Here is a 13,286-nt window from a genome sequence, read left to right as displayed (position 1 = left end):
TAGCTTCATTGCGATCGGTACAATTGCGTTTAGTATCGCCGGTGCTGGTGGCGACAATGATACACTCATGTCCACCACCGTCCGCTTTCCTGCTCAGCTAATTTAACCAAAAATTACTTTTCATAGTCGTTATTTTTGACGAATTAAGGGTTTCCAATTCCCCAAATTGTTCGGTTACAGTTTAAATTACGCAAACAGATCGTTACATTCAACTATGAATAGTGCAGAATTGGATCAGTATTTGTTGATTATGGTGTTAAACATGTAAAATAATGTTTGGTTTCTGAATTGTTGACAGGCGATTTGCATATAAATTATAAAAGATCAGGATATTTTAGAGGGGGGAAAACACTTCTGAATTCCTTTCAAGTAGACCGAACCACGAATATCAAGAAGGATACCACTATGTTAAAAATCGGGCACCCAAAATCAAAATAAAACCACCATGTTCAAAATAGATGTACACAGAAGGGTTTTTCTAATATATTGAATCTAAATCATTGCTTTCTTGAATAAGTTTTAAGCACATACTGATGCATACTTAGTGAAGGTTTCTCCTTCATTTTCCATCCATCAGCGATGCGGCCCACATGTTGTAGAGAGGCGATGTTAAAGAATAAAGGGGAGTGTTTGTTGATGACGGGATGTGTACTGCATTGACGATGAGTTGGTGTTGTTTTTTTGATTTAGAGTGAATTGTAGCAAGGTTACGATTTTGAAATAAGAGATGGAGGTCGACGGGCTGAAGGTGAACGATTTTTATTTTTATATTATATTATATCATATATATATATATATATATATATATATATATATACACATATATAGAGGTTCAGGTGTTTAAACTAAGTATTGTGTTATTGTATACATAACTATGGGCCTATCAAAATTAAATAAATATTTAAATAATTAAATAAATAAACAAGGGTATTTTAGTAATTTGATTAATAGCTTCCACAAATAGTCCCTGTAATCACGCTAGCATTCAGTTTTAACCTAATTTCTTTTCTTATATACACCTTCATCGATTACCGCCTCATTCAATTACTTTTGTTGGATGACTTCGAAGAGGCGGCGTCGACACCAGCAGTCAGTAGACGCAGCACAGCACAGCAGGGCGCAGGCGGTAGCAAACCTTCAGTCTTCTATCTGTCTTCTCTTTTGTTCTTCTTTCGATGGGTGCCGGAGGGCTGGCTTCCATCGTGTTTGGATTGATTGCCGATGCCTTCGGTGGCACTAGCTTCATTACGATCGGTACAATTGCGTTTAGTATTGCCGGTGCTGGTGGCGACGATGATACACTCATGTTCACCGCCGTCCGCTTTCCTGCTCAGGTAATTTAACCAAAAATTACTTTTCATAGTCGTTATTTTTGACGAATTAAGGGTTTCCAATTCCCTAAATTGTTCGGTTACAGTTTAAATTGCGCAAACAGATCGTTACATTCAACTATGAATAGTGCAGAATTGGATCAGTATTTGTTGGTTATTGGTGTTAAACATGTAAAATAATGTTTGGTTTCTGAATTGTTGACAGGCGATTTGTGCAGCTGGTGGTATGATGTCTCTTTTGGATTTGATGCCATTAGAGTATAAACATTTGCTAGAAGGACCTACTCTAAAAGTAGATTTGCATACTGGAGCCATTGCTGAGGGAGTTTTGACTTTCGTTATCACTTTTGTTGTTCTCTTGATCATCATCAAAGGTCCTAACAGCTTGTTCTTGAAGAATTGGATGCTTTCCATGGCAACTATAGTGGTGATTCTTGTTGGTTCAAGCTACACTGGTCCTTTAATGAATCCTGCAAATGTAAGTATTACAAAACTCCTTCAGTTTATAGTTAATAGAGTTCCTTGATCCCCATATCTGATCTTTGGCAAGATTTATAATTCTTTTCACCACCTGTATTTTGGATTGCAACATGAAAAAAAATCATACATAACTATGATTTAAAGTTGCCCGCAAAATATATTTACAGGTATGTAATCCTTTGGTATGCAGTAATCAACGAGGGAATGTAATTGAGCGTTACAACGGAATGGAATGTGATTCTGGACATTTTTTTCTTATTGTTACTTTTTGTAAATAATGCAGTGATCATCAAGCTTCGGAATAGGGGGGATGCAACAAAGTGAACAACTCTCTTCCTTCACTTTTTAAAAAAAAATTGAAAATTAATTTACATTTCTTATATTGTTTTATTAGTGTTGATTACCATTATTTTTAATGATCAAGTGTTGAATACTATTATTTTTGTAGGTACCAAACAAGAGATATCAAAGCAAAATATGGTACATATGAAGCTTACAGCATTCTACTGGAATAGAATGTTGAATTCTAATTCTACTAGAATAGAATTGTGAATATGAACATTGTATGAGATGAAGATGAACAATGACCACTAATCTTCCAAAAAGAATGGATTATTCTACCAGAATGGTATACAATATAATGAAAAATAAATAGATGTAATATTATATTCTGGAAGAATGATTTATATATTATGTTCTTTTTGTTATTAATAAGTGTAACATTCTCATAGAATATTATATAATTTTTATTTTTCTTTTTCTAAGAATGCAATGAAATTTTTTTAACTTGTATCCAAAATTTTGTTATTCTTCAAGAAGTTTATTAAATCAAAATATATATTATGTCAGAATGTGTATTCTTGTATGGTTTAATCATATTTATTATTTTTTAATATGTTAAAAAAAAAATTCCGTCAGAATTTTTGAATTAGGAGAATTATCATACATACAATAAGATTTTTAAAATTAATAGAATCTATTTTCCTTAAAGTATGGAATTTTCTTTTTTTAAATTTATGTTAATTGACTAAAATACCCTTAGAATGAAATTAGAAGGTATTTTTTAATTATATTTAATTTAATAATATGTATTATTCACTATCTAAAAATAAATAAAACAATTGGCCCACAGTTATATATACAATAACACAATACTTAGTTTAAATAAAATAACCTAAACCTCTCTCTCTCTCTCTCTCTCTCTCTCTCTCTATATATATATATATATATATATATATATATATATATATATATATATATATATATATATATATATAAAAGACAAAACTTTAAAAATGGTCCCCGTGGTTTTCGAAAATATCAAGTTTAGTCCTTAATTTCAAAAAACCTCACAGATGGTCTTTGTGGTTTCAAAACTTTTAACAAATGGTCCTTTTCGCTAATGCCGTTAGCTTTTGGCCATTAAGTGAAGGACATTTCTGTCTTTTCACTACCACAGGACCATTTATGAAGTTTTGTCTTATTTTTAAAAAAAAATAATTGTTTAATATTAACTCTCTCTCTCTCTCTCTGAGATCATCACTAGGGTTAACATCACAACAATGGCCGATAAAATCAATTCCGTGTTTCAATTGGGTTGGAATCTCATGTCAGAACGACAATGTTACTAGAATCAACATTTCAGGGTTTAGGCGAACACGAGCTGGGAGAAAAAACCCTCAATTTGCAGTCGATTCACTTGCAAATTTAACCAATTTGGTGTCCTTCAACACTTCTCGATTCACTCTACCTGGTTCAGTCCCTAGTGGATCAAGTCTTCAACTTCAAACGAAGTAGAATGACTTAATCACCGAAAAAACACAGCAACAACGAGTTGCTACCTCCCTCGACTTCACCTTCTTCTTTCTTCTATTTCAATGATAAGCCGACCCAACCACCCCCTGATTACCACCGTTCCCAGTTGAAGAAACCCACCATCGCAACAGGTCCTAGTAAGTTTTGTTCAACAAAGAAGAAAGGTAACCGAGAACCTCCGACTTCCCTCCTGTTTCCTTCTGTTTTCGAATCCCAAGCAAATCCCTCTCTATATCCTTCTTCCTCCATCGAGCTTCAGGTAGATATTTTCTTGCGAAATCACAGGGTAAAAACCCCTCTTGTTTTTTTTTTCTTGTTGAACCTCCATAAGCATCATCATCATCGAACCCACCACCGAACACCATCCTCCGCCTTCTCTTCCCCTTCGGAACCTCCGTGTACGACGATTTAGACACGAAAGCAATCTTTGATAACAAATTTAGATCCAGATGCAAGTATGGAGTGGGGGGATTTTAAACCCATATGAAATATTGATCCTGGGTTCGCTTTTTTCTAATTAGATTCGAGCAAATTGCTTTAAATATGGAGGAAGGTCATACGACGGTCCATGGCTAGAAATTACATATAGCTGGGTGATGGAGTGGCAGTGGTTTCCATGGGAATACCATCAAGGTATAAGCCATCTAAGCACCTCCAAATCTTGGGTTTTTGGTTTCCAAGTTTTGATTTTGGTTACCGGATGAAGTTGATGCTTTTCGTTATCTGGCATAAACGAGAGAGAGAGAGAGAGAGAGAGAGAGAGAGAGAGAGAGAAAGAGAATTATAAATTAAAATAATTATTTTTTAGTTTTCTTTTTATTTAAAATAATAGAAAACCTTCATAAATGGTCCCTGGATATTGAAATGACGAAAATGCCCTTACTTAACGGTAGAAAGCTGACGGAAGGACTAAACATTAAATGTTTTGAAACCATAGGGACCATCTGTGAGGTTTTTTGAACTTAGGGACTAAACTTGATATTTTCAAAAACCACAGGGACCATTTTTGAAGTTTTGTCTATATATAAACTAAAACAAAAGAAAACTAAGAAATGTTATAAATATAAAAATAAAAAAGAATATATCAGTAATTTCCAATCGAATATGTAATAAAATAAAACTATATGAACGACTACGCTAAAAATAAATAGCATAGGAACCCAAAACAATCGATAAAGACTCAGATTATAACCTTTGATAAACCACAAAAATCATTTACGTAATTTTGGTATATTTTTTATTTGGAACGTGTAAACAACGACAAAAACCACCATTGAATGGATGTATTATTTGTCGATATATATAAATAAATGTATATAAAATTGAATGTAAGGCAATAATAAAAACGAAATAATATTTGGTGACTCGTCCCTTGGGTTATTCCAAGTGTTATACAATTTCCATTTAGAAACCGAACTCAAAGCCTTAACTTTTAATTGTGGAACCTTCATTCATGTTGGGATCGATCTGTTCTTTATTAGTCTCTTTCCGATGAAGAATGCCTTTTCTCGTTCCAATATAGATATTATCTTTTTTACTAACAATGTATAAATTAACATGTTTTTAATAAAATATAAATAAAAATAACAAGTTAAAATTTAAAAAGTTCAAAATTAATAAAAAAATATGTTAGTTATGGTGCCTAAAAGATCCTTGCAACGGTTACTCTTAAGAAGTCCAGCCTTTGCTTTTGCATACGTGGAGGGCCGTTTAACTAGTTTTAGGGCTTTAAACAAACCAAAATTTTGGAGGACTTTGACATTTATTATAGTTAATGTTATAAACCCTCTTTATTTATCCAGATATGGGACGGGCAATAATAAACTAGAAAGTTTATAAATGGCGGAGTTAAAAAAAAATATTATGTATATGTTTTTTGTGAATATATTTAATATATAAAGTTAATTTTTCTAATCTTTTTAGATGCAAATTCTTTAATAAAAGTTTCATAATTAATTTCTTTTACTAAATGTTTTTCAATTGATAAAATAGCTAATCCAATTAATCTTTCTTGTGACATTGTAGATCTTAAATAATTTTTTAATAATTTTAATATAAAAAAAACTTCTTTCCATAAAGGTAACGGTTACAGGAATAGTTAACATAACCGTAATAAAAAAAATTATTCCTTTCTTTTGTGAAGAAAATAAAAAACAGATTTCCAGTTTTCTACATCAAACAAATTTAACTTCATCAAAATAACAAAATTTAACATAGATAATAGATTATCACCTTATCACAAATTCACAAATCACAATCATAGATAATGAGAGGAAGAATCGAAGAAGAACAAGAATGGAAATAAAACTTACTTTTCAAAATTCATGAATCACCAAATCAATTGAGCTCTTCAGTCTTGACACTTATAGCCTTTCATAAAGAGAATCAACAATGGAGGTAACCCCTTTTTATTTTTATTTTTGAACACTCAAAAAATAGAATCAACTAGAAATTTAGAATTCAGAGTCAGGAAGAAAAATCGAGAATCAGAGAATGCTGTTCTGTGGTTCCGAGGAGCATAAAGAGTGACGAATAAGATCAATTAAACAAATTCAAACGACAGAGAAAGAAGAAGAATTGAAGAACAATCGTCGAGTCTGTGAGTCGCATTCAATAGACAGTGGTTTCTCATTTCTACCAATCGAATGGTTTGGTTTCTGCAACTACTGATGTGTGTGAATGGAAATTGGCGAATTGTAATCGACAATTCACTATTCCCTAATTAGAGTTTGGGTTAAGTGGGGCCCCTTAGAATTAGGGGCCCTAAGCAAGGGCTTAATTTGATACACACGAAGGCCGGACCTGCATATCAGAGATGCCAAACGTTGGTAAAAGAACATGTTGACGTTAGTGATCACACTTATTTCTTACACAGAGGGTTATACTTGTTGTTTTCTCAAGTATACAACATGTGAATCAATTATGGGATCCGACTAGGTTACAAATTTATTGCGTTGATTATGTTCGTGAGTTTTAGAGATGGAAAATGAGTGGGAATGGAGAATGGGTAACAAGAAAATAGGAGAAAGATATATGAATAAACCAAGAACATAAGAACCTGGAATTAGTATGGTAAATCTAAAGAAAGCTTATGTTGAAATTCAGACTTGATACTTAAACAATTTGATAATTAATATTAGGAACTAATAACAAATTATTTAGAAAAGACAAACCAACGAATGAACATATATAATTTACAATTAAATATCTAAAACATTTATACAAACAACCAACGATTAATATAGAAGATTAAACATTGATACGTTGCAAGACAATAAATCCAATTATATTATTATTGTTTCAAAGTTTCATCCAGTATTGATCTTTTGCGATTAGTCATAATTATAAGAAAGTAGTAGAAAGAGACTATTCTGTTATTGGAAGAATTTAAATGTGAAACAACAAACTAAAACCGAACTGTTTTGTAGTTGACTGAGTTGTAGAAACTAGTACGAACCTAACTTCTGTCATTAAAGGTTTTTTACTTCGCTTCTATTGTTTATAAGCAATAGAAAAAAAACACCAGGATTTAATGCATACTTATCGGTTTTCCAACAAGAATGGTAAACGATAAACTCAAAGTGAATACACAGAAATGAGAAAGAAAGAAATCACCAATACATATATATATATATATATATATATATATATATATATATATATATATATATAAAGAGAGAGAGAGAGAGAGAGAGAGAGAGGTTAATTTTTGTGCGTAAAATGCAGCTCCTATGGGGCTATACTTATAAGTTTCGAAACCCTAAAAGGCAACAAAAAACCCCTCATAAGCCGGACCTAAGAAACCCTAAGGTGACACCTTGCTCTGCAAGTAAGCCGTTTTCCAGGCCTTTCAGAATATTTCGACGCAATTTTCATGAACTCGGTTAGCTCCCAACGACTGATGCGAAGTGCCAAGTGCCAAGTGCACCAAAATCACACCATTCTGTGCACTTGCGGCATTAGGTAGGTGTCACACCCCGCTAAAGCGGAAATACAAGGCATGACAGTACAAATGGTTTCATAGCAAAAGATAAAGACAACACCAACCATAGTATTAAAAAGCATTACAAATTTACAATGGGTTTGAACAACTTTTAAAAGAAATTACAATCTGAACTAAAATAAAACACATGTGCATGCTCCTAAAAGTGATGTGTCCCTAAGTGCCACTTACTCGAAGATTCCTAAAAAAGAATGTAAAACGAACGTCAACTATAAAAATAGTTGGTGAGTACTCACATGTTTATAACATAATATAGTTTGAAGTCATGATAATCAGAATATTGATAACAGTTTCCATAAACAAATGGTCATTACTAAAACAAATAAATAAGTTTTCATGAATAGAAGTTTGTTGTTTAAGCGAGTAATAAAGTTTCCATAAATAGAAATATATTGCAAAAATGAGTAAATAAGTTTGCATAAACAAAGTTCATTGTCATCATGAGAGATAAAGTATGTTGCCCAAATGAGATGCAATGTTCATATTCTCAAGGGAAATAAAGTTTCCATAAATAGAAATATATTGCAAAAATGAGTAAATAAGTTTGCATAAAAAAAGTTTGTTGTCATCATGAGAGATAAAATATGTTGCCTAAATGAGATACAACGTTCATATTCTCATGGGAAATAAAGTTTCCATAAATAGAAATATATTGCAAAAATGAGTAAACAAGTTTGCATAAACAAATTTCGTTGTCATCATAAGAGATAAAGTATGTTGCCCATACGAGATGCAACGTTCATATTCTCATGGGAAATTAAGTTTGTTGCTAAAACGAGATACAAGGTTCGTATATGCATAATGATTATACAGTGAGTTCACAAACCAAGCCTAATGACCGAGGGTGCCCTCTTCTATGTCTATCGCTAACATAGGGATATATGGTAAAATGCACTCAAGCGAATCGTGTGCTTGAGGAGTTGCCTACCTCCTAATAGCGTTATCCATAATTACCATGGGCTCAAATGAGTTAATGAGTTGTGCGAACTTATTCAAAGGACTTAAACATGGTAAGGCCTAATGAGTTAACAATAGCATCCACATGCACAACAAAATATAGCAACCAAGCTTGATACAAGTCAAGTTAAATACAACGAACAATAAACAGTCTTTGGACATGCTTTTCCACCCTAAAACATTTAAAATCCGAAAATAGGAGGAGTCGTGAATACTCACAATACATTGAGATGATGCAAATTGTGCATTGAGCTACGTTCCACTCGTACCACTATCGTTTCCTACAATAATGGTATACACTAGTGAGTCTCTATGTTGAAATATAATGCTAATATACTAAATTCTACATATAGAGAAATGCCAAATTTTAGTTCTAATATTTGTTGTATATTAAATGGCTAACAATTTTTCTGAAACGGTGATATTTTATAACTCATGTGATTAAGATAATTTTCGCTTTTATTTTCTAGGTTTTTGTAGTATTAATTGAGGGTATTTCAACACATTTAAAGGTGCTATAAACTCCTAAAAATACAAAAATATTATCAAACAGTTTCCAAAATTCATCAAATTTTACATTTTTGTTCCAAATACAATGGAGGTCTTCTAGAAATTTTCCCTTTAGTTTTTGATGTGATTAACTATTTTTCCTAACTTTTAAGCCTTGATAACAATATAAATTGGTGAAAAATAGTATCCAGATGATAAAAATTGCCAAACATTTTAAATAGCTTAACCTGATTTTACGATTTTTGTGCATTTATTCTAATAAAAATGGAAATATATAGAAGACAGTTTCCAAAATTGTCCAATCTTTTTGTAACACTGTTATTATACATGTACAAGCCGTGAAAAATAAAAAAGATATTTTTCAATTAGCTTTTCTATTTTTTTTGTTTTATTCTCTTGAATAATCATTAATTGGTGAATAATTATCAAACAGTTAAAGTAAATTACCAAAATTTTGTAAACTTCATTTACAGTGTACATAAACTAGGAAAAATACCAATGTTGATTTTTATATTTTGTGGATTTAAGTGCATTTTATCTTTGAAAAATAGAAGAAAAATAGAATACAGAAGATAAAAATCGTCCAAATTTCTATTTAGCAACCTAATATATTATAAAATTTTCTGGTAATTTTTCATGAATTTTGGATGAGTAGAAATATTTTTCTCATTATTAGTCCATTACAAATACAAAAATTGGGGAAAAATAGGTATGAATTATGAACAATTCTGAAAATATTTTTTTGAGTATTTCACACGAGGTAGGATCTACGAAAAATCTTAGATAAACTTTTCACATTTCCTAAAGTGGTTTTATGATTTATTTCAATTAAACAAAAAGAAAATTCAAAACCATACCAACCAGTAGTAAAAATCGATGCGACTCACTGAGATGTCATCATTTATTTAGGGGTCATCCACAAATTTACATATGATATATATACCTAAGAAAGTATTTTATATGATTTATTGCCCTATTTTATGGCAATAATTATAATAATTCGAGAAAAATGAATTAATTTTTGAAAATTTACAGACCATCTTATTTAGCTGGTTGGATTCTGGGAAAAATCGCATTTGAACAGAAAAGAAGTTTTAGAGATTTATTTGGGAATAAATCCTTTATAAACCTATTTGATTGCTTTTAACAACAAACTTTGATCATCTAGCATCTACGCTTAAAGATCATCACATGCATGTTGTCTTGAAGGCCATTCATGAGTTTGAAATAGTCAAAAATCATTTTGGAATGAAAACTTCGGGTGCATGAGGTGATTTTCCCCCAAAACTTGTAAAAAAGTGCATTATGTTGATTTTGGCTTAGGTTTTGGTCCTTGGATTTCACCATTTACAACATTCATGTTGTTTTTGGTTGAAATCCTACCACCATAATCATCAAAACCATGAGTACGAGCAAGTGTTCATGATTTTACCATAGAATAGAGTAGAAGAAGGAGAAAGAGCAAGAAAATAGCAAAACTTGAAGGAAAAGTGAAATAGAATGAAAGAAAATTCGGGATTACCTTCAAGATTACTTCAAATGATGAATATGTAGAGTTTAAGGTGTGTTCTTGGAACCATTTTTCAGGAAAATTTCATGGTTAGGGTGAGGGGAAGAGAGAAGATGGAGTGGTGATGAAGAGTGTGAGAGAGAATGGGGAGGTGAAGTGTGGAGAAGTGAGGAATGATTCAAATTTTGGGGAAGAGAGATAATGGAAGAGAGAGGACGAATTTTAGGGTGGTGAGAGAGGGTTTCCCCCTCTTCCATTTTTATAAAGCTCATGTCTTTTATAGAATTATAATTTTTTTATAAAATATGCACCTTAACTTAGATATTATTCATAAAACCTTGATTTTGACTTATAAATTAAGAGTAAATGTTAAGGATTTAATTTTTTATTTTCCATGACTATATTGTCCTGAATTTAGTCATTTTAAATTGATATTATGAGGTTCATCACAAATATTATGGAGTTTTAGGTGTTAAAGTTTAAAATTTTGAGATTTTAGGGCTTTTAGTTTTTTTTTTTTTTTTTTTTCAATTTTGCTAAACATTAGATATCAAGATAGATTGAATTTTGGTGGTATCAAATTATTTTTGAGTATTATAACTCTTTTATAGTCATAACATTCATTGTTGTTGGTTTATTGGCATTTATATGTAGTGGTTCTGAGATTTAAGTGAACTTGAAGAACCAAGTATACTAGTCATAGTTTCAACTTTGACTTAAGTTTCACGAGACTCCGACCTAATTTCTACTACTTGGTCAAGTTCATAATGTGTGTGAGTGACCCGAATATGGATAGTCTCTACAGTTAAGTAGTTGTAGAATTCACATAACAATGTGAAGCCTAAATACTGTCCATCGTTTCTAATTGATTCTAAGCTTCTAGTAGGTTATAACATAGCTTCTAGTTACTAAGTCTAGTATGTGTCGTGCCTACACGTGCAACTAAGTTTATCAATTCTTGAGCTGACTCGAATTTTGACGGTTGTCACAGTCTTCCCCAGTTGAAAGAATTTTGTCCCGAAATTCAATTCATGACGTATTCTATTAGAACTCAGCCAAATACAGTTGTATAACTGGAGAGGTGGTGACTTGGAGAACTGTTTGATTATTTTGAGTTAATTCCACAAGGGAAGAGCTTGATTATTTAGCTATAATCAATTTAGTTTGTCCCTAATTCAAGTTATGTCGTCTGATTGTGGATAACTAGAATCATGGAAATCGTGATCCAACAATGGCGACCTAGTTGAAAAGATTATCTAGTTAGATATTAGCTAACTTAAAGGAGCGTTACAAGTTTTGCTGAAGCACCAACTGCATTGAGTGCTAAGTCTGCATTGATCCTTAAGTCGCGTTCTAAATCAACACTAAGTGTAAATTTTCCGCCTAATTAAGAAGGGATGAGGAAAAATTTATTCACTTCCAGGTTGGCCACTAAATTTGGAAAAGATATATTCCGAAATAAGAAGGGGTAGCTCGGATGAAAGAGAAACAATCAAGGGTAAGTTCCTAATGATACGTGATATTGGTACATCTCAAGCGTAAAACTATTTAAGTCTTGTCAACAAAAGAAGTTACGAAACGATCGAGGATTTCCAAAGTTATAATTTCTACTACGGGTACTCTAACTATAATAGAACCATAATTGAAGACGATAGTTAGAGAGTCGTTGTTTCTAATGAAGGTGATGAAAGTTTATGATATTTTAAATCACATTATTTAGGTAGCATTTTGAGGGTTTAACAATGATAAGTAATCTCACTATTATTAAAAATATGTGATAAATCCAAGAGAATGAAGATACATGTGTGGCAATAAAATGAAGCAGTAAATAATAAAGAGATTAATTAATGTTAAAGGTTTAAGTTGTCAATGAGGGAATTTATATAGAAATATTCATATTACAATTTTTGAGAAATTGTCCAATTGTTTAAGTCAGGACAAATTTGAGTTTATGAGTCATAATATTAATGAAAACAAGGTTGTGAGGTTAGTAACTCACTGAATAGTACAAAGTAGAATGCTATTTAAGAAATGTGTAAAAATGACAATCATCGAAAACAGTGCATTCTCAATATAGTGATTCTACAGAAATAATCATTTGAAGGATAACTAATCGTAACATTTTAAACTTTTTATTCTTTTAAAGAAAAGATGAAACATATGAAATGTATTCTTCACATATATTTTCTGGATTTTGAAAAATGATAAGAACAAGGGTATTCATCTTGTGTATTAATTGTAAGGAAAATACAATGAAAATTACATTTTAAATCAAGTTTCCAAATTTAGAACGAAAGAGCAAATGTAAATAAGAATCACTTGTTTACAGTAGATTTCAAAATAAAAAAAAATATATGATAAAAGACATAATTGAATATATCAAAGTTGAGTAAATCAAAATTATGTCTCATGACTATACACATATTAATCGCTCAACACGAAAGGGTAGACTTCTAGTCTATATGTGTACGAACATGGTACCAAAAGAAGCAAAGTACACATAAACAAAGTTAGACAATGTATTAAGTCATTATTAGGGGTGTGTGAGATCTAAAATCAGAAGGAGAACAAGAAATCAAGTATGGGAGAAAGAAAATGAAGGTAGCGGCGGCAATGATTGTTGTTGTTAAAATTCTAAGGATAATATCCATAAGTAGATCTAAATCTTTGGTTGAGATAT

General features: G+C 31.5%; 1 protein-coding gene across 1 annotated transcript; it reads left to right on the top strand.

Moving 5' to 3' along the window:
* Positions 1 to 1,175: 1,175 nt before the first annotated feature.
* LOC145050538 (aquaporin SIP1-1-like) lies at positions 1,176 to 2,326 on the top strand. Its single transcript, XM_078998769.1, has 5 exons — positions 1,176 to 1,334; positions 1,537 to 1,809; positions 1,979 to 2,045; positions 2,095 to 2,131; positions 2,260 to 2,326. The coding sequence occupies exons 1-5, from the start codon at positions 1,176 to 1,178 to the stop codon at positions 2,324 to 2,326; spliced, it is 603 nt and encodes a 200-aa protein (XP_078854895.1).
* The last annotated feature ends 10,960 nt before the right edge of the window (positions 2,327 to 13,286 follow it).

This window comes from Lactuca serriola, chromosome 5 (genome assembly GCF_051521515.1).
Source record: "Lactuca serriola cultivar US96UC23 chromosome 5, Lser_US96UC23_V15, whole genome shotgun sequence".
NCBI lineage: Eukaryota > Viridiplantae > Streptophyta > Magnoliopsida > Asterales > Asteraceae > Lactuca > Lactuca serriola.
Note: the sequence above shows the minus strand (reverse complement) of the source record. Positions and strands in the feature narration are given on the sequence as shown.